The 19,647-nt window shown below is 49.9% G+C and overlaps 3 protein-coding genes across 6 annotated transcripts in view; 2 read left to right on the top strand and 1 right to left on the bottom strand.

Annotated features, from left to right (window-relative positions):
- The window catches only part of RNF41 (ring finger protein 41, E3 ubiquitin protein ligase), a 27,394-nt gene extending 20,297 nt beyond the window's left edge, over positions 1–7,097 (bottom strand). The window contains exons 1-2 of one of the 3 annotated variants that reach the window (XM_012652548.1): positions 6,982–7,097; positions 3,873–4,057 (exon numbers count right to left, since the gene is read on the bottom strand). The gene's annotated coding sequence lies outside the window, so the exon portion shown is untranslated. Of the gene's footprint in view, positions 1–3,872; positions 4,058–4,624; positions 4,660–6,952 lie in introns of those variants that run through there. The other 2 variants (XM_012652556.1, XM_012652561.1) reach the window with 2 other exon arrangements.
- A 1,618-nt stretch (positions 7,098–8,715) lies between these two features.
- On the top strand, positions 8,716–13,490 carry NABP2 (nucleic acid binding protein 2). The gene is made up of 7 exons (XM_012652574.1): positions 8,716–8,804; positions 9,198–9,299; positions 10,072–10,210; positions 10,327–10,398; positions 10,577–10,658; positions 10,753–10,816; positions 13,070–13,490. The coding sequence occupies exons 2-7, from the start codon at positions 9,221–9,223 to the stop codon at positions 13,267–13,269; spliced, it is 636 nt and encodes a 211-aa protein (XP_012508028.1). The 5' UTR covers positions 8,716–8,804; positions 9,198–9,220; the 3' UTR covers positions 13,270–13,490.
- A 258-nt stretch (positions 13,491–13,748) lies between these two features.
- On the top strand, positions 13,749–19,419 carry SLC39A5 (solute carrier family 39 (zinc transporter), member 5). 2 transcript variants are annotated; one of them, XM_012652587.1, is made up of 13 exons: positions 13,749–13,838; positions 13,955–14,010; positions 14,545–14,584; positions 14,890–15,244; positions 15,751–15,934; positions 16,730–16,892; positions 17,062–17,231; positions 17,486–17,626; positions 18,007–18,103; positions 18,192–18,353; positions 18,524–18,604; positions 18,742–18,932; positions 19,160–19,419. In XM_012652587.1, exons 4-13 carry the CDS (start codon positions 14,958–14,960, stop codon positions 19,301–19,303), a joined length of 1,620 nt encoding a protein of 539 aa, XP_012508041.1. In that variant the 5' UTR covers positions 13,749–13,838; positions 13,955–14,010; positions 14,545–14,584; positions 14,890–14,957; the 3' UTR covers positions 19,304–19,419. The 2 variants fall into 2 exon arrangements, with proteins under 2 accessions (XP_012508041.1, XP_012508050.1); XM_012652596.1 differs by lacking the exons at positions 13,749–13,838; positions 13,955–14,010 and having other exon boundaries at positions 14,430–14,584.
- Positions 19,420–19,647: the final 228 nt, after the last annotated feature.

Genomic DNA, 19,647 nt, shown 5'->3' on the forward strand with positions numbered 1-19,647 from the left:
AGGGTCTCACTCTGTTGCCCAGGCTAGAGTGCAGTGGTATGATCATACCTCACTGCAGCCTCAAACTCATGGGGTTCAAGTGATCCTCCTGCCTCCTGCCACAGCCTCCTTAGTAGCTGGGACTTACAGGCACATGCCCCCATACCTGGCTAATTTTTTAAAAAAATTTTTTGTAGAGACAGAGTCTCACTATGTTGCCCAGGCTGGTCTCGAACTTCTGGGTTCAAGTAATCCTCCCACCTTAGCCTCCCAAAGTGCTGGGTTTATAGGAATGAGCCACCATTCCTGGCCAACCTTTTCTCCTTTGTTGCTATGGGGCAATGTAGAAAACAGGCCTAGAGTTTGTATTGTGCTTCATTGTATTTTCATTTTAAATCAATGCTAATAATATTGTCTTAAAGAGAAACACAAATTCTGAAAATTTATCTTAATGGGGTTTCAGGAGATCCCATGGCCCCAAAATAAACAGCAAAGAACTTGCCTCAGTTGGTGCAAAGATAGCCAGGGGGAGTGGAAAGTCCCTAGCCAGGGTTAGGAGCTCCAAGGTTCCCATCATAAAGTCAGGGTTTACAAAACTGCAGAGATGCTAAGCAATATTCTTCCTAAATCTAAACCCCCCTTTATCTGCCTGGAGGTTCTCCTGCTTTATCCGTCTTTCTCTAATTGTACCCTTTCAGGGGTGTGGCCTCAGGAATTAAGGGTAAGTTTAGATTTCTTTTCTTTTTTTTTTTTTTTTGAGATAGTCTCACTCTCCTGCCCTAGGTAGAGTACAGTGGCATCATCACAACTCACTGCAACCTCAAACACCTAGGCTCAAGCAATCCTCCTGCCTCAGCCCCCTGAGTAGCCTGGACTACAGGCATGTGCCACCACACCCGGCTAATTTTTTTCTATTTTTGGTAGAGATGGGGTCTCGATCTTGCTGAGGCTAGTCTCAAAATCCTGACCTCAAGTGATCCTCCCGCCTCAGCCTCTAAGAGTGCTAGGATTATAGGCGCAAACCCAAAAGTTTAGATTTCTAATCTCGTTAGGGTATTCCCTATTTGTCATCTATGGGAAACAAATACTGACATGGTTACATGCAACCTTGGAAGTTAGCTCAAGACTAGGCTTGCCTTGCCCTGCCCCTAGGCAGACAATCTACATCTGATAGGCTAGGTTCACTTGATTATTCCTTTTTATCTCTGGGACTCCCAACACTGTGGGGCTGTCAAAGGGGCAGGTTATCATTCCAAGAGGATGTCTCACAAGAACTCAGCTGCTCACCGCGTGGAAGCAGAAGCCTTAATAAAACGAAAACCACAGAGACCTCAAGAGTCACAGACAGTGACCACAGCCACTAGAAGCATAGTGTCTTGGATATTCTCCTTGAGGTATGGGATAAGAAAAGGCCTTGGAAGGTTTCACTCAAACTGGCAAGTTGAAAAGAAGTAGCACTGAAGTGTCCCTTCAGGCTTACAGAAGTTCTGCCAACCTCCCTGATTTGAACATCCTGAACCTAAACTGACAACTGCGTTCCCAGACTCCTATTCAATAGGCCAGAACCAAACCAGGTAATTATGTCAGTTTATCTCCTCTGTGTTACACAGGGGTCTTTCTCTTTATTCCTGGTCTGCATTATTATACAATAATTTTTATTAAAAATACAAGAACTTTATCGACGCCTTCCTATACCCTTTTAACTTACTATTGTGGTTGTTTTCTCTGGGCTACTGCTAGAGAGAGCTAGGAATTTAAAACAGATTGTTCCTAAGGACACTTATCCTCACCTATTCAGGGTTTCTTGAACCCATATATATAGATGTATAAACCATGCACATTCATTCAGGCACACACACTAAGAGAAACATTACAGAATTCGCTCTAATCCATGATTTATATTTTGGGGTAACTGGGCATGCTGCCACAAATTCATGGCAAAAACATAAGGGCAAAAGCCAGGTATAAGTGATGTAGTCTGCCATCTACTATTCTCTCTCCTCCATACCTTGAATACAATAAAGGTGCAGAGGGCTGAGGATTCTTCAGCTCCAATGACTACAAACAACCTGACACACAGGAAAAGGGCTCCATAAACTGCCCCGGTCTAAGGAAAGAGATGACCCCTAGGAACTTCAACCTAGTCAAGAAATTAAATGGCAAAGGATCTCACAAGTGTCTCTGAAACAGTTCATCATTATCTCCCTATCTCCCAACGAATAGGTCTGGAAAAAAGAAAACTAAGTTAAGAATCCAGAAACCTGAGTCCTAGTTCTAGCTCTATCACTGACCAAATGTGTGACCTTGGGCAACTTATTTAACCTCTCTGGGCCTGAGTTCCCTAACTCTACATGAAATGAAGCACCCTGGACTACATAAATTCTATTAACAAAGTGCTCTACAAGCCTGAGCAAGAGCAAGACCCCACTCCCTAGGCTGGGCGTGGCAATAGCTCACACCTGTAATCCTAGCAATCTGGGAGGCTGAGGTGGGGTAATTACTTGAGCTCAGGAGTTTGAGACCAGCCAGAGCAAGACTGAGACCCTATCTCTACTAAAAATAGAAAAATTAGCTGGGCAACATGGTGTGCACCTGTAGTCCCAGCTATTCAGGAGGCTGAAGCAGGAGGATTGCTTGAGCCCAGGAGTTTGAGGTTGCAGTGAGCTATGATGATGCAACTGCACTCTAGCCCAGGGCCACAGAGCAAGACTCTGTCTACAAATAAATAAAGTGTTCTACAAGTTCTATGATTCTAAGATTGGGCATAAAAAACAAAAATAGGGGCAGGGTGCGGTGGCTCATGCCTGTAATCCTAGCACTCTGGGAGGCCGAGGCGGGTGGATTGCTCAAGGTCAGGAGTTCGAGACCAGCCTGAGCAAGAGCGAGACCCCGTCTCTACTAAAAAAACAGAAAGAAATGATCTGGACAACTAAAAATATATATATAAAAAATTAGCCGGGCATGGTGGCACATGCCTGTAGTCCCAGCTACTTGGGAGGCTGAGGCAGAAGGATCGCTTGAGCCCAGGAGTTTGAGGTTGCTGTGAGCTAGGCTGACGCCATGGCACTCTAACCTGGGCAACAGAACAAGACTCTGTCTCAAAAAAAAAAAAAATAGGAAAATCAGAGGGTAATTATGTTAAAACGTACCTTGGCATTACCACTAACTGACCTTGCTCTCTTGAGGCAATTCTCTTGACTTTTTAAATGAAAAGAAATGGTCTTTTTTACTTAAGCAGTAGACTCTTTAAAGTGAAATCATTTCCCCTCTTAGGAACTCAGTTTCCTCACTTGTGAGAGGAGGAATTCTAAGGTTCTATTTAATTCCAGAATGCTGTGATCCATACAAGATTCACTATAGGGGATTTTAAAGTTAGGCATGTTTAGTACATTTTAATTGATTCAATTTACAAAGGAATCCAGAAGGCAGACAATTCTTCAAGAACTCATCTAATGCCTAAAGGGAGGCCTGCCAGGCTTCAAAGGCCAGCAATGACCTCCCAATTGGTCACCAGCATCAAGCACCATTTGTATGGTTACCTTAAACTTCATCATCCTAAATACATAATCTCCTTACCAGTAAAGATATAAAGAAGAAAGGGAAAACACAATCCTTGTCCTCAAAGTAAGGTGTAGACTTGAGCCTAAGGAGTACACAGGATTAAAAACACATAAAAAGACATAAAACTTACTAAGCAACTTACAAACACGTAAAAGTTAATAATTAATGTAAGACATAAATATGCAAAAAAGAACAGGATGGTATGGGTAAATTACAGAAAGCTTTCTGCAGAAAGGAGTTTTAAGAATCAGGCTTTCAAGGGCAGAAGGAACTCTGATTTATCGAGAAGAAGGATGAAGCCTGGAATGAGATTTTGGATCGAGGCTCTTTACCTTCCGAGTGTTGGGGGGCAGGCTCCCTGTTCACAAGGCTCCAACCCCCTGATGCCTCCACTCAGTGCCACTCAGGAGATGCTCCCCGCAACCCATCTTGTTGGCTACTCTCCGACTGGGTCTTCCTTCCTAGTGATAAGCTCCATTGCCAAGGGGATGGACGTGATGTCACAATCAGCAGCACTCTATTAATAGGAACAAGGAAGAGAAAGGTAAGTCAGGGGAACTACCTCCATTTGGCAATTAGACGGGACAGACTTGGGGAGAATAAACAACTCCATTAAGTGCTACAGGATTCAGTGCGAGGCGTACAGGACTCTAAGGAAGGAAATCAATGGCTAAGGAGTCACACACATGGTCCAGAAGATTCAAACATAGCTGGGAAGGGGAAAGAAAAGGACAAGAAGAAAGGCAGAGAAGAGGAGCTGTTGGAGATAAAAAAGATTCTTTTACTCAGTGCACATAACTACAAGTGATGTCAATGATTCCAAATCTGTGGCTACAAAATGCAGAGATCAATAATATCTTACATGTACACTATGATGCTTTAATGTTTCCAAAGTGCTTTTACATAAATTATTTCATGTAAAAAGAATTCTGCACCTATAGTCCCAGCTACTTGGGAGGCTGAGGCAGGAGGATCGCTCGAGCCCTGGAGGTTGCAGTGAGCTACGATGATGCTACCACACTCTAGCCCTGGCGACAGAGTGAGACCCTGTCTCAAAAAAAAAAAAAAAAAATTCTGGTCCTACCTTCCAACCGGAAAATACTATTTCATGAGGAGAAGATGCTCAAGATTGTTGGATGTTGTTACAGGTGGCAACTCTACTGACAAGTCAGGGATCAGGCTTAGGAAAAAAAAAAATGAACAGGCAGTGAGTGAGGAAATTATTCCAGGGTGAGCAACTATGAAGGATAGAGATAGCAGGAAAGATTAGGCTGACCAGACTCATCACTATTTGGATAGAACTAAACAGAGGAAGACAAGGCTTCAGATGAAGGGTGCTGAGAGATCTATTGAACTATATACAGAAGAATGGCAACTATTCAAAATCCTTTCCTGACTAGTACATGTTTATCAATTGTTTAAGGGCCATGTTAGGAAGGCATAGAATAATGACTATTACACATAAAACAGAGACCATTTCATCTTCTGAGTCTGGTATATATGCTCATCAGTTTGCTATGCTCATCAGCCACAATGTGTTTAGCATGGTATTTTTAAACTAAAACACCAGTTTAAAAATTGGCTGGGCATGGTGGCTCACATCTGTAATCTTAGCACTCTGGGAGGCCAAGGTGGGAGGATTGCTTGAGCTCAGGAGTTCGAGACCAGCCTGAACAAGAGTGAGACCTCGTCCCAGCTATGTGGGAGGCTAAGGCAGGAGGATTGCTTGAGCACAGGAGTTTGAGGTTGCTGTGAGCTAGGCTGATGCCACAGCATTTTAGCCCAGAGGAGAGAGTGAGACTCTCAAAAAAAAAAAAAAAATCAGACACTAAAGTGCAATGCCAGGCACTTTTTCTTCCCTGTGGTTGGGGCAAGGGTTGATATGTTTCTCTCCACTACTCCTCCTTTCTCACCCATAATACAAAGGAGGGTATAACGCTTCCTTCATTTTAATAACACCCCATTTCCCAACACCCTGGCATATGCACCTGTACCTCAATAAATGCTTCCAGGAACCAGTGCTGTTGGCTATGGTCAGTCTCCTTTTGTAACAAGATTCAGAAAGCAAATAGTTGCATATGCTGGAAAGACCAATCCTACTTCAATGCCCCCTTGGCCAAAACAAAATAGGATTTTTCAACTGAGCGGAAGACCATGAGTGAGGAGGCCTGGGTTCTGGTCCTAGCTCTGTCACCAACCAACAAATAGGGTAAATGGTATGGGTTATCTATGTATCTTGTGTGTGTGTATGTATATACACACACACTCACTTTATACATATTGTCCTGCAAATCAAATGTGATATAACAAATGTGAAAGCATAGTGGATACTGCTATCCTCAGATAAGGTATTATTTGTAGCAACAGGATGCAAAATAAATTTAGAGTACTGAGGGCTAGAGAACAAATGCTTGAAGGACGCTGTTCCTTCTTTTCAATTACTGGGAACCAAGCCCAGACACAGGTCGGCTGGACACAAAAGGTAATAACACTGCATCACTCACATTCCCTACCAGTAGTGCACCCCATTTCTATTTGGGGGAAAACTATCAGCCAGCAACACTATCAGCCCCTTGCCCTGTTTGTCAGACTCTAAAGCCATCCGTATATAGAAAGGGATAAGACTATCACAGGCCAGTCCCCAAGAACAGTGGCCTCATTAACAGCCACATTTGCTATTAGGTGAAATGAAATCAGTTTCTGAATGGGGAAGGTGTCTATCAATCCCTCAGGCAAAACTCTCTCACCCTCCTTGGCTTTCTGCTCTTTCTCTGGCCCCCCACTCCCCATTCCCGATTTCCCTGAGTCCGGGCTTGAGGAAGGCTTTCCGAGGCTTTCCGGTGTGTGGTGTGTGAAGCGTGCGAGAGGACCGGGCTGCAAATCAAGGGCAGGGATGTGAGGAATGTGAGATTTCTTCATGGAGGGCTGGGAGGCGGAGAGGATTGGGGAAGGAATGAAAGAGAAGGACAAGGCTGCCAAAGACAAGGCATGGGAGAGGAGCCAAGCTATGGCGCTTTGAGGGCGGGGGTTCAAGTTCCGCCACCACTGCCCAGGCTGGTCCCGGGAATGTTCCCTTCTTCCCCTCCTGGCCCGTCAGTCATGGCCTATTTAAATACTACGTTGTTCCCCCAGGTCCGCTGCTCCCTGTCCTCCAGCCAGCCCAAGCCCCCTCCCGCACTTCTCAAGACTCCCCTACTCCAACGGACCTTCCCCAACAACCCATCCTCCAGAGCCCCCTTCTCACCTCCTGACTCCTCTCCAGGGCTGCTCCCTTCTCCCATTTTCATCTTTACTCCTATCCCTCCTCGTGAATCCCAGTATCTCGAACCCCCACCCCAATCCCCCTGGGACATCACCCTCTCCCCTCCCACACCCTCTTTTAGGTGGAAGCCTGCGCAGGCGCAGTACGCACCGCCCGGACGCAGCCTGGACTCTCCGTACCCTGGCCTGGTGGGAGCTGAAGCCGCAGCGGCCACGGGACGGCGCCGGTGCCGGATCTCAGCCTTTCCTGGGAAGGGAAGGGGTAGGGGAAGGAGGGGAAAGAAGATTCCGACCACTTGTCGCCGTCTCCGATAGATCCTTTGCCCCGCCCACTGCTGCTACGCAACCCGGCGGAAGCTCGTCACCAAACTCCGCCTCTTTGTTTAATTCAGACTTAGACTAGCAGCCACTAGCGTCCAACGAGGAGGGACGAAGGCTAGCCGGGCCTCCACGCTAGACCGGAAGTCTTTATGGTCTCAGCCAGGACTATATAGCCATTTGGGAGGGAGAACTCTATGTTTTTCCCTGCGTGAATGTCAGCGTCTGAGCCTGGGGCTGACTCCCTGGAAGGCAACATTTCCCTTTGGAGAGGCGCACGTGTCTTGTCCTAGAGCTGATGTGGAGTGGTGCGAAATCGTCGCGGGGAGGCTGGCCTGCAGTGTGACCGGCCGTCTGCCTGGCCCCTCTCCCGTTTCCAGAGCCGTGGTCAGCATCCTAGAGCCTCCTGACCTTATGACTCCTAGTCATGGGAATGGATACTGCAGTTAACGAGGCGGCCGCGGTGTGGGAAGCGAGGGAGTGTCTGACCACAAAGCATAGATCTGGGGTGCTCAATACGTTGTCTGCCTTTCTGCCAGCTGCACTCCTGCCGTATCCACGATGGCTCCCCGAACACTCAGTAGAGTTCCCTGAAACACCTAAGAGGAGAGAAGGAAGAGAAAAATGTCCTTCCTGGGTTGTGGTTTGATTTCCTTATCTTACAACACTGTGGTTGGGGGGTGTGGACGGGAGATCCTTCCCTGAGATCCAAGGGAAGCCAAGGTGGAGCTGAAAGGCTCTATGAGAAGGTAAGGGATTAAGCAAGCCAAAGCATTACAGTTACATGACCTCTTAGTCTAATCTGGTATTAAATAGTATTCGCTAAGCAAATGGTAATGCACATTAGTATATCTTTATGTAATTGGTTTATACACAACAGTACAGAGCTAGCTACCTTTTGTTGACAATCTGACAGGTCCCAAAGGGAACTAAAGTTTCCGTCCTCTGGGGGAACTCAGATCTACCGAGATAAGAGTAGTAGGAACAGGTCTTACAAACAAACTATGAGAGGGGCTAATGCAAATGTTCTTTATGCCTCGGGTTCCATTTCTCCCAAAGGGGGTTAGTCAGCCTATTGTCTCTTGTGTGGATGTCACTTTTCCCAGAGGCCCTGAGGGAGCTGGGTAGTGCATTAAAGATGAGGGATAGGATAGTGGAAGAAGAGGAGGAAATGTTTTTATAAGTGCCCATTGTGTGCTAGGCACTGCTTTTTATATAACTTAAGAATTGTGGAGAAAGGAAGGGAAGCTCTGAGCCGGGGTTCAAACTTTGTCATATTCCAAAGCCTTTGGTCCTTTTTCTACTGTGTCACTCCTTGGAGAGAAATGGCCTAAATGCATTCTCTGAGCCAAGACAAGGAAAATTAGGGCCTTGGGCGCCTCCTTGTGGTGGTTCTTCCCTCCACTCCTCCCTGCGGATCCAACTACCTCCGAGGTTCCTTTAATACCTGAAATTCGCCCCCGTCGCGGCGCCCGAGTCTCGGATCCCGATTGGCTGGGCGGGGCAAGCGACAGAACGCTGGGCGCGTCCGGACGGTGCTGATTGGCCGGGGGAGGCCAGCCGGGGGGAAACTTCCGGGAATGTCTGCATTCCCGCGTTCCATCGGGCAGCATCCGGTGGTAGCGGGGCCTGTGGCTCCCCCTGCGGGCGGTTCAGCGGCGTGCACAGTCGGGCCGGCTGGCTGGGTGGGTGGTGGGCTGTGGGTAGGGGAGGGGATGGGCCAAGTCCCGGGTTGTCCCGATCAGGGTTCGGGAAGGTTTGGCCAGTAAGATTCTATTCCCTAGCTTTGCACCGGATTCCCTACCCCTGTCTCCATCGGCTCCCCCACTACGGGGCTTGAGATTGAAAGAGCATCCCGGCAGGGGGCCTTCCAGCCCCGAAGCAGACTGTCCAGAGACCCTCAAATTCTGATCCTGAAGTTGGAGGCCCCTGGGAAAGTTAATTTCTAACCTTTTAGAAGGGTTAGAGGGGTTGAGGCTGCCTGACCCCAGCCTGGTGCGGTAGGTAGGCCTTAGGAAGTAGAGCATGGGAGCAAAGGCTCCGAGCGTTGAGCCTTCATTCCCTGTTCCCCCTTCCAGTGGGGTGCAGAGGCTCGGGCAGCATGACGACGGAGACCTTTGTGAAGGATATCAAGCCTGGGCTCAAGAATCTGAACCTTATCTTCATTGTGCTGGAGACAGGTGGCTATGCTGGCGCGGTGGGTTCGTGCACTGGGGGTGGGGAGCGGGAGGGGGAGAACACTGCCTGAGCTCTGAATTTGCTCCAGGCATGGCAGGTCATGTCCCAAGACACCTGTCACTCCCGATCTCTCTCTCTCTCTTAGACCTTGGCACACACAGCTGCATTCGGGTATAGGGTAGATAGAACTCTTGCCAGATCCATGGCTTCAGTGCCACGCAGGCCTCTTTCCACTCAGGGGCCCTCTCCATGGTGCTGGCTCCTCCATTACCAACCCCACCCCCAACCCCGCATGCCCCAGGGATTTAGGCTTTGCTCTGTACACTTTTTTTTTTTTTCTGGAGGCAGAGTCTCGCTCTGTTGCCTGGGCTAGAGTGCCGTAGCGTCAGCCTAGCTCACAGCAACCTCAAACTCCTGGGCTCAAGTGATCCTCCTGCCTCAGCCTCCTGGGTAGCTGGGACTACAGGCATGTGCCACCATTCCCGGCTAATTTATATATATATATATATATTTTTTTTTTTAGTTGTCCAGCTAATTTCTTTCTGTTTTTTCAGTAGAGACTGAAAAAAGTCAGGCTGGTCTCAAACTCCTGAGCTCAAATGATCCACCCGCCTCAGCCTCCCAGAGTGCTAGGATTACAGGCGTGAGCCACCACACCCGGCCTGTTTGTACACCTTTTCCCTCACCCCGCCAATATCCAGATCTCATCCCTCTGACCGCCACCACCCCATCTATTTGACCATCCTCCCACCCCTATTTATCTCTTCCCTTCAGGCCGAGTGACCAAGACAAAGGACGGTCACGAAGTTCGGACCTGCAAAGTAGCAGACAAAACGGGCAGCATCAATATTTCCGTCTGGGACGACGTGGGCAACCTGATCCAGCCTGGGGACATTATCCGGCTCACCAAAGGGTAAGCCAGCTGGTGACTCCTGGCTTTCCAAGGGCAACAACAATCAAGGGGGGTGGGGTTAACATTCCCTATAACTCTTCTGAGTACTCTGAATCTTGCTTTTTTTGCCCCCACAGGTATGCTTCAGTGTTCAAAGGTTGTCTGACACTGTACACTGGCCGTGGGGGTGATCTGCAGAAGATTGGGGAGTAAGTGCTGTCTTGGGGATTGGGATGAAGCAGCACCAGCCCAAGGGGCAAAAGTTAAGGTTTGCAAGGAGGCAGTATAAGGGTGTGCAGTCCATGCTCTGTTTCTGGACCGTTCTGAGGCCTCCAGCAGTGGTCCAGGGGATGGGTCCAAGGCTTTAGCTACTTTCACCCCTTGCAGATTCTGTATGGTTTATTCTGAGGTTCCTAACTTCAGTGAGCCAAACCCAGAGTACAGCACCCAGCAGGCACCCAACAAGGCGGTGAGTCCAAGACCACTATGTTGGGGAAGGAGGGCGGGTCAGGCCAAGAAACATGGTAGGGAGCAGAGTCTGAGTATGTAATCTGTGCCCTTAGGTACAGAACGACAGCAGCCCTACAACTCCCCAGCCTACCACTGGACCCCCAGCCGCTTCTCCAGGTAAATCTATTCCCTTCCATTCACTGATCCTCCTAGCTCTGCCACTCTCCCCAGCCTGGAAAGATACACTTCCTTCATCCCTTTTCCAAATCTGTCTTCTCTTGGGATATAAACTCCACCAAGCAATTCTCCCAGTCCCCTCATTTTTGATACCTTTTGCAAGTACCTGCGGTGAGAAAATTTGGGAACCTGTTTCAGTCACTGACAGAGCTTGGGTACCCTTTTGCCACTGCTCCTCAAAGGCAAAAAGGAGAAAAATTTCTCTACATGTGCCAAATAAATATTAGGGGCAAACAGGCTTAAATGTACCTTATTAAAAATATTTTTGGGCTGGACATGGTGGCTCATGCCTGTAATCTCAGCACTTTGGAAGGTGAGGCTAGAGGATCTCTTGAGGCCAAGAGTTTGAGACCAGCCTGAGGAACATAGAGAGACCCTATCTCTACAAAAAAAATTTTTTTAATAAAAAAAGTAACTGGGCGTGGTGATGCATGGTCCCAATTACTACTCAGAAGGCTGAGGTAGGAGCATCGCTTGAGCCCAGGAGTTTGAAGTTACAATGAGCTATGATCATGCCACTTCGCTCCAGCCTGGGTGACAGAATGAGACCCTATCTCTAAAAAAAAGTAAAAATAAAAAATAAAATTTGTATAAATTCCTTATAATAAATCCCATTATATATTTAAATTTAAATGTAAATATTTTTACGCGTGCGCGTGTGTGTGTGTGTGTGTGTGTGTGTATGTCTCCCACTGGTTCTGGCTCTCTAGAGAACCCTAATATAACTACAAAATAACAACATTTAATTCCACCACAAAAATTAACATTGAGAGAGTGACTCAGTGAGTGAGTGAGTGAGTGGGGAAAAAAAATTAGCATCCACATTTCCAACGGAATATATGACTATTAAATATTTTCAGGTTTCCATGACTCCATAATTTACAAAAAGATCTTTAATAAGGCACATCTAAGCCTGTTTGCCCCTAATACTTATTTACCACATGTTTATTCACTTTGTCATCTGCTGACAGGTACAAAATATATGATATAAAAACTTAACATTGACTTCTATACATTCACCTAACTCCTTCTGTGAATTGAGAAAGGGCATTATTCTTTAGTTTTGGTTATAGATATCTTAGTCCAGTAGGAATATGGTTTAAGAACCATTAACCTATAACTTCTATGCCATTTAGGGTTCATAGTGCCTTATGTATGTGAGGGACGGGCCTCTGCCTTCATTTAACAAATGTTTATAGAGCACCTACTATGTGCCAAGAAATAAAACAGCACCTGCCAGAGGGGCTGATTGTCTATGCAGGAGACAGACGTACAAATAAGGACTATAATACACTGTGGTAAGTGCAATGATAGTGATATGCACAGAGTTATGGGAGCTCAAGGAAGTCATTGCACACACCTAACTCCAATCACACATTTAAAATATGTACAAACTTGTTATTATCTTTACAGGTTAAGATTCTGTATAATAATCTTTTTGCTTATTCTTATCTATATTTTCTTTTTTTTTTTTTTTTTTGAGACAGAGTCTCACTGTGTTGCCCGGGCTAGAGTGCCGTGGCGTCAGCCTAGCTCACAGCAACCTCAAACTCCTGGGCTCAAGTGATCCTACTGCCCCAGCCTCCCGAGTAGCTGGGACTACAGGCATGCGCCACCATGCCCGGCTAATTTTTTCTATATATTTTTAGTTGTCCAGTTAATTTCTTTCTAATTTTAGTAGAGATGGGGTCTTGCTCTTGCTCAGGCTGGTTTCGGATTCCTGAGCTCAAACAATCCGCCCGCCTTGGCCTCCCAGAGAGCTAGGATTACAGGCGTGAGCCACCGCGCCCAGCCTCTTCTCCAGTTTTACAATCACTTTTGATAAAGAGGCATTTTTCAGAGGTCCTTGAGCCTAGAACTAAACAACTAATTCTAAGTCTGACTCCCAATGATACAGAGATGAGTAAGAGAGAAAAATATCATACCAGAGTCCATAAAAAAAAAGAAAAGAAAGAAAAAAAAAATAGAGTGCATGTAGCAATTTTCAAAATGATTATTTGAATCTTCTCTGGGGCTTCATTCATACTCCCAACCCACATTCTTTTGCACTTGGTCCAGTTGGAATTAATGTGTGCAGTCGTGCATGGTGAAGACTGTGCCACTCTCTGGGGCATGGAGGTTGGCCTTGGGATGGACCCCTCTCCTACTTTAACTCTCTAATTTCTGTGTTTCTTCATCTTCTCCCACAACTAGCCTCTGAGAGCCAGAACGGGAATGGACTGAGTGCTCCACCAGGTCCTGGTGGTGGCCCGCATCCCCCTCACACTCCCTCCCACCCCCCTAGCACCCGAATCACTCGAAGCCAGCCCAACCACACACCTGCAGGCCCTCCTGGCCCCTCCAGCAACCCTGTTAGTAACGGCAAAGAAACCCGGAGGAGCAGCAAGAGATAGCATGACATTCTTCCTCCTTTCCCGCCAGCAACCATATCCAAGTGTCTCTGCCAGAGAGCAAGACAGCCTTCTACCGGCTTTGGGATTAGGGTGGGGGGAGAAGTATTTTAGCCACTAAACTTTACTGGAGGGGTGGTGAGCAGTGGCCTTATCCACTCAGCTAAAGCTGCCTGTCCCTTGGGATTCAGGACCCTCTGCCTGCCTTCCTTCCTCTTTAGAAACAACAATTACAGTCTGTTTCTTCTGTGTGTGAAATGGGGGTTTAATTGAAATCCCTCCTTCCTAATAAATGTTACCACTCTGTACTGGACTCCTTTGCTTTTTGTGGAAAAAGAAAGAGGTTAGCAGCTGGGCATTTGGGAAGGCAGGGTGTCCCTAGGAGGTGGAGGGAAGACAGGTTACAGGTAAGGAGGCCTAGGCAAAGCAGACCTGCCCCTTTAAGGTAGTGTCCCTCCCCTGCCCTCTCCCTGCAGATGACCCTTGCCCGCCTGCCTGCCTCCCCCCCCAGCTAGAACCAAGAAGGCTGTGTCCCCCTTCCTCTGGGTGTCCTTCCTGTCTCCCACTGTCAGGTAATGCCAACCTCAACCCCCTGGACTAATCACCCCAATCAGACTTTGCTTGCCTGATCTCAGGCCAGGTCAGACATCTGAGGGGAGCCCCAATACTTGTTTCCTCTCCCCACCAGGGCTTCCCCTTTCTTGGTCATTGATTTCTAGAGCTCTGACTCTCAGTCGTCTTGGGGTGAGAAATCGCTGAGAACAGTTTCTTTCCCATGCATGCGTCTGGGCTTGCCACTTAATGTGCTCCTTCCCCCTTCTCCCTAGTGTAGGGACATTTGGGTCCAACTTTCCCAGGGAACATGGGGATGGGGGTTGGAGATGAAGTTCAGTGCCAGATGTTAGGTAGGTGGGGTGGCAGCATATGCAGGAAAAGGCTAAAATGGTACTAACCGGGTTAGGAGTGGGGTGAATTATTTAAGAGAAAAAAACAGGCCCAAGTTTTCCTTAGCCATGTGGCTTTCCCAGGGGCAGAGGGTAGCCCCTCCCTACTTGGGGGCCCAGCAGAGACTGACCTTTGACCCCCACCCCAGAGACCAGTGAACCATTAACTCCTCTCTGATGTGAGCCTTCCCACACTGGCCCCACCCCTGACCCCGCCCCAAGGCTAGTGGGCTGGGAGGGGGGGGCTTGTCCATCTCAGCCTTCTATATGACGTGGCCTCCATTCCACCTGGGCACCGGGAGGCTGAGCCTGGATTCCCCCCTCTCTGACTCAGGAAGCTTAACATCACAGCAAGGCCTGACGGGGGACCTGAGGTGACTGCTCTCACAATTTTTGCCAGTGGGGTGAGGCCCTGGGGATTGAGTGGGGAGAGAGAGGTGGGACAGGGTTGCGGGGTGGGTTTTGGAAGACAGGGGATGGATGGTCAGCTCCGGGTCAGGGAGGTGCTCTAGGAACTAGCAAAGGAGAGGCTGCTCCAGGAGACAATGGGGAGGGAGGAGGCTTGAGTGGGGGCTGCTGTTGGACTCAGGTGGGGGCAGGTACAGGAGTGGCCGTTCTCGCCTGGCCTGAGCAGTACAGCAGAGCAGTAGCTTCAACCCAATCGACCTTGTTCTTCCAGGGCACAATCCTCAGGATGTACTGGGGATAATAGCAGTTGGAACCAGAGCCTCGAAGCCATTCCCTGCAATGAAGGGGCCCCCAATGAGTCATCTGCTGGCTGGTCTCTGTGTGGGGGTGGTCTTGGGCTGGGTAGGGGGCTCAGTCCCCAACCTGGGCCCTGCAGAGCAGGAGCAGAATCATTACCTGGCCCAACTGTTTGGCCTGTATGGAGAGAATGGGACGCTGACCGCAGGGGGCCTCGCTCGGCTTCTCCACAGCCTAGGGCTAGGCCGAGTTCAGGGGCTTCGCCTGGGACACCATGGGCCTCAGACTGGGCGGGCCACACACCCAGCCTCAGACAATTCCACACACAGGTACTAACCCCTTGCCCCACCCCACAGTGCCTCATCCTCCAGCTCATCTCAGAGCTTAGATCACTCTCCAGTTGCCTATTTCTGGCTTCCTAAAATGAGACCCTTGGAGTTACAAATTCTTCAGAACCCAACTCCCTGGTGTCTGTGCAGGGCCCTTCTTGCATCTATGGCCTTCAAATTCTCTCCTCCTCCAAATCCCTAGGCCCTTAAATTTCTTGCTGTTAGTCCCAATGCTAAATGTCTCCAGGCTGACTTGACTTCCAATTCATAGTACTTTTGTCTGTCCTTCTTTTGTTTTCTGTCACTCCCACAGCCCCCATTCCTAGACTTTCCTATAAATCGACAATTCTCGGATCTTCCTAGGACATACATTCCATGACTTCTGGGTCTCAGGAACTCCAGCCAGTGGCTGGTCCTCCCTTTTCCCCTAAGCTCCCTGGGAACGTCTCAAGGTGGGTTTCTGAGATAACAGGAGTGAGTCTGACTTGCTATCCCATCCGTTCCAGGCCACGGGACCCTGAGCTGAGTGTGGATGTCTGGGCAGGGATGCCTCTGGGTCCCTCAGGGTGGGGTGGTCTGGAGGAGTCAAAGGCCCCCCACCTACCCCATGGGCCAGCCCCCTCGGGCCTGGACCTCTTTCACAGGCTTCTGCTGCTGGACCACTCATTGGCTGACCATCTGAATGAGGATGTGAGTCTCATGGTCTCTAGAGAGGGGGAAGGAGCCATGGGATTAGATGGCCTGAAATGTTTAAAGAGTCAGTAATTTAATAGTCACTTTAAAAAAATCCCAATGTGGTCTTAAGATATGTTATTCCAATAGTGAAATATGTTCCCTCTGGGCTCAGAGCAAGTAAGCCAAGACCCAGTTTAGGGCCACACTTGGCAAAGCAAAGAATCCAGAGAACTAGCCCAAGTAGGATCTGGGGATGGTTATCAGGGGACAAGAGCTGCAGGGAGAAGACAGCTGTCTTCATCTAGAAAGACAGTGAACTTGTTCCACGTACACCAGAGGGTAGACAAAGCTGCCTAACCCTAAAGTAGGCCCAGTGGGTACCCTATCTTGCAGGAAGCATTCAAGCCAAGGCTGGATGAACGTGTGATGGAGCTATTAAGAGGAAAGTTGGATAACTTTCCAGGTTCTTTTCACTTCTAAGATTCTGGCATGCAGAGCTCCAGTTGTCCAACCACCTCCATCACCAAATCCACAAAATGATCAGGGCTTGAGAGGGAGGGAAATGATGGCAATGTTCACCAGCACTCAATTTGCACTGAATTGAATATATGCATCGGATTGAATATTCACTAATAATTAACACACATTGATTTTAAGTACCTTGCCCCTCAGTCCCCGCTGCACCTGCCAGTGTGAGCAAAGGAGACCCTCGGGGAGACCCAAGAGTCCATGCAATGGAGGGACAGATGTTAATGATCTCATAGTTCTGAGTGATTCCCCAATGTGTGACCCTCAACTCGACTCCCCTAGTGTCTGAACGGCTCTCAGCTGCTGGTAAACTTTGGCCTGAGCCCTGCTGCTCCTCTGACCCCTCGTCAGTTTGCTCTGCTGTGCCCAGCCCTGCTTTATCAGATCGACAGCCGTGTCTGCATCCAAGCCCCAACCCCTGCACCCCCAGTGAATCTACTATCTGGTCAGTGAGTAGGAGTGGGTGGGGGCACCCTGAATCCTCGTAGGAGTGGGGCCATGCCAGGGAAGGGGGTTCATTGGGGTCCTGCCTGTCCTTGCAGCACATCTCTGCCCCACTTTCCCTCTGGGCCCGCTCTCCAGCCTTGACCTAACTTCAGCCCAATTCTCCCCAGCCCTGCTTCATAGCGCCCTGGCAGTCCTGTTGCTCAGTCTCCCTGCTCCCCTCTCCCTGCTGTTGCTGCGGCTCCTGGGACCTCGTCTATTGCGGCCCCTGCTGGGCTTCCTGGGTGCCCTGGCCGTGGGCACTCTTTGTGGGGATGCACTGCTACACCTGCTGCCTCACGTATGTGAAGCCCCTTCCTTGTACCCCTGTCCCCAGTGGCAGATGGCCTCCATAGACCCAAGGTGTCCCCAGCCACAGGGCATTGCCTCCCCCTTTCTGTCAGCTCCCATAAGCCAATTCCTCCACCCCTGCTTTCAGCCCACAGCTGCATTCCAGTAGAGTGTATGAGTGAAGGCTTGACACCTCCCACAAGGGAGGGGGATATTGTTGGGTGTAGGAGCTCCTGGGTTCTGCCCTGACCTCCTCTCTGTTAGGTACAAGAGGGGCAGCACGCAGGACCTAGCGGGCGACCAGAAGAGGACCTGAGTCCAGGGCTATTGGTGCTCGGAGGCCTCTTCCTGCTCTTCGTGCTGGAGAATATGCTAGGGCTTTTGCGGCACCGAGGGCTCAGGCCAGTGAGTGACACCCTTTTCTCTTCCTTCTGCCAAGACCAGAGTCTTATCCAAGAACAGGCCAAACAAGCCAGGAGGTGAGGGGCAGCGTGTGCTCCTGGATCTCTGATGTTTGCCTGACTGTGCAGGACCTATCAGCTAACAGGGAATGGGGAGGGGATCCTTAAGCACAGATGCAGGACTTCTGGCCAAATGGCCTCCTCTTCGGAGTTCAAGTCAAGAAACAGAGGAAGGTGCCAGCCTGGGAAAAGGGTAGAGGCCAAAGAACATCCCAGGTGCCAGAGGTGGAAGCAGGTGTTCATTTTCCCAGCTTGTGGCCTGGCTTCCCCTTAGCCCCTGGCTCTGGTGCCTCCTCCACCAGGAGGGATACCCTCCTATTTCAGAGATGCTGCAGGCGTCAAAGCAGGGATCTCGCAACACCAAACCTGGACCCAGAGGATGGCAGTGGGATGGTCCTTCAGCCCCTACAGGCAGCTCCAGGTGACTAGGAGAAAAAATGAAGACTAGGTTCCCAGCTCATAGTCCTCACTTGCAGTCACCAACAGTGTCCTTGTCCTTCTTCCTGTAGAGCCAGAGGCTCAGGGCCAGAAGGAAGACAGCCAGCCCCCACCAGCCCCAGCCCCTTCTGGGCACCAAGGCCACAGTCATGGACACCAAGGTGACACCAACATCACATGGATGGTCCTCCTGGGAGATGGTCTACACAACCTTACTGATGGGCTGGCCATAGGTGTGCAGGGAGGGAACGGAGGGAGGCAGGTCTGGGGACAGGCTAGGGCTCCTAGGAGAGGGCTGCCAGAAGGGTGGGGAGAGGATGGGAGAACTACAGAGGGAAGGCAGGAGCGTGCTCCTGCGGAGACTTTCTTCTGGACTAACCACCTCTGTTCCTGCGGAACCCAGGTGCTGCCTTCTCTGACGGCTTCTCTAGCGGCCTCAGCACCACCCTAGCAGTCTTCTGCCATGAGCTGCCCCACGAACTGGGTAGGAATGGCAGAAGTGGGGTGGGGTGGGCTCCAGCAAGCAGATCCCTCCAAGGGGTAGAACCTGGAGGCTGGCAGGTGACATGGGTGAGGGGCAGCCCTGGCTTATTCCCTTCTTTCCTGTCCTCTCCCCAACAGGTGACTTCGCAATGCTACTCCAGGCAGGGCTGCCTTTTCGGCGGCTGCTGCTGCTGAGCCTGGTGTCTGGAGCCCTGGGACTGGGGGGTGCCGCCCTGGGGGTGGGGCTCAGCTTGGGCCCGGTCCCCCTCACTCCCTGGGTATTTGGGATCACTGCCGGGGTCTTCCTCTATGTGGCCCTTGTGGACATGGTAAGACGTGTGGGGTAGAGCAGAGAAACCAAGGGAAGTGGGGAGGTGGGTGTGGAGGAGAGGGAGGTATCGGTCCTTTCACCTTCACCACCAGCTCCTGCAAGAGTCTGAGAAATGAGGGACTGAAAGTGTCTGGGTGGGGGCTGCTGAGACTTTCTGATGCCCTCCCTCCCGTGTTTAGAGGTCAGAAACAAGGCCAGAATCCTGACATCCTTCTTTTCTTTCAGCTACCAGCCCTGCTTCGTCCTCCTGAGCCCCTACCTATGCTTCATGTGCTACTGCAGGGGCTGGGGCTGCTGCTGGGGGGCAGCCTCATGCTTACCATAGCACTGCTGGAGGAGCAGCTATTGCCCCTGGTCTCTGATGGCTGACGGGGCCAGTGGAGAGGGGTCCAGGTTGCCCTTCCTTCCCCCCAACCACAGGAAAGGAGGCGGGACACAGGGCCAGTAGGAGCAATAGGATTTTAATAAACAGAACCCATCCCAAAGCCATGACTATGACAGTTGTACTTGCACCAAAACAGCATAGAAAACCAGGGTGTGGTGGGAGGACTCAAAGCAGGTTGGGGAGGACGTAAGTAGGGGCCTGGAGGGTGCAGGGTGCATCAGTCTGCAGGGAGAGCATTGTGCTTTAGGTCAGGGAGGAGGGGGAGGGGCGGGGCAAATGCACTGAGGTCCCCACTTTTTCCTGCTGCCCTCAGCACCCTGGGGATGCA

This window comes from Propithecus coquereli, unplaced genomic scaffold (assembly GCF_000956105.1).
Source record: "Propithecus coquereli isolate 6110/MARCELLA unplaced genomic scaffold, Pcoq_1.0 Scaffold111, whole genome shotgun sequence".
Classification (NCBI taxonomy): domain Eukaryota; kingdom Metazoa; phylum Chordata; class Mammalia; order Primates; family Indriidae; genus Propithecus; species Propithecus coquereli.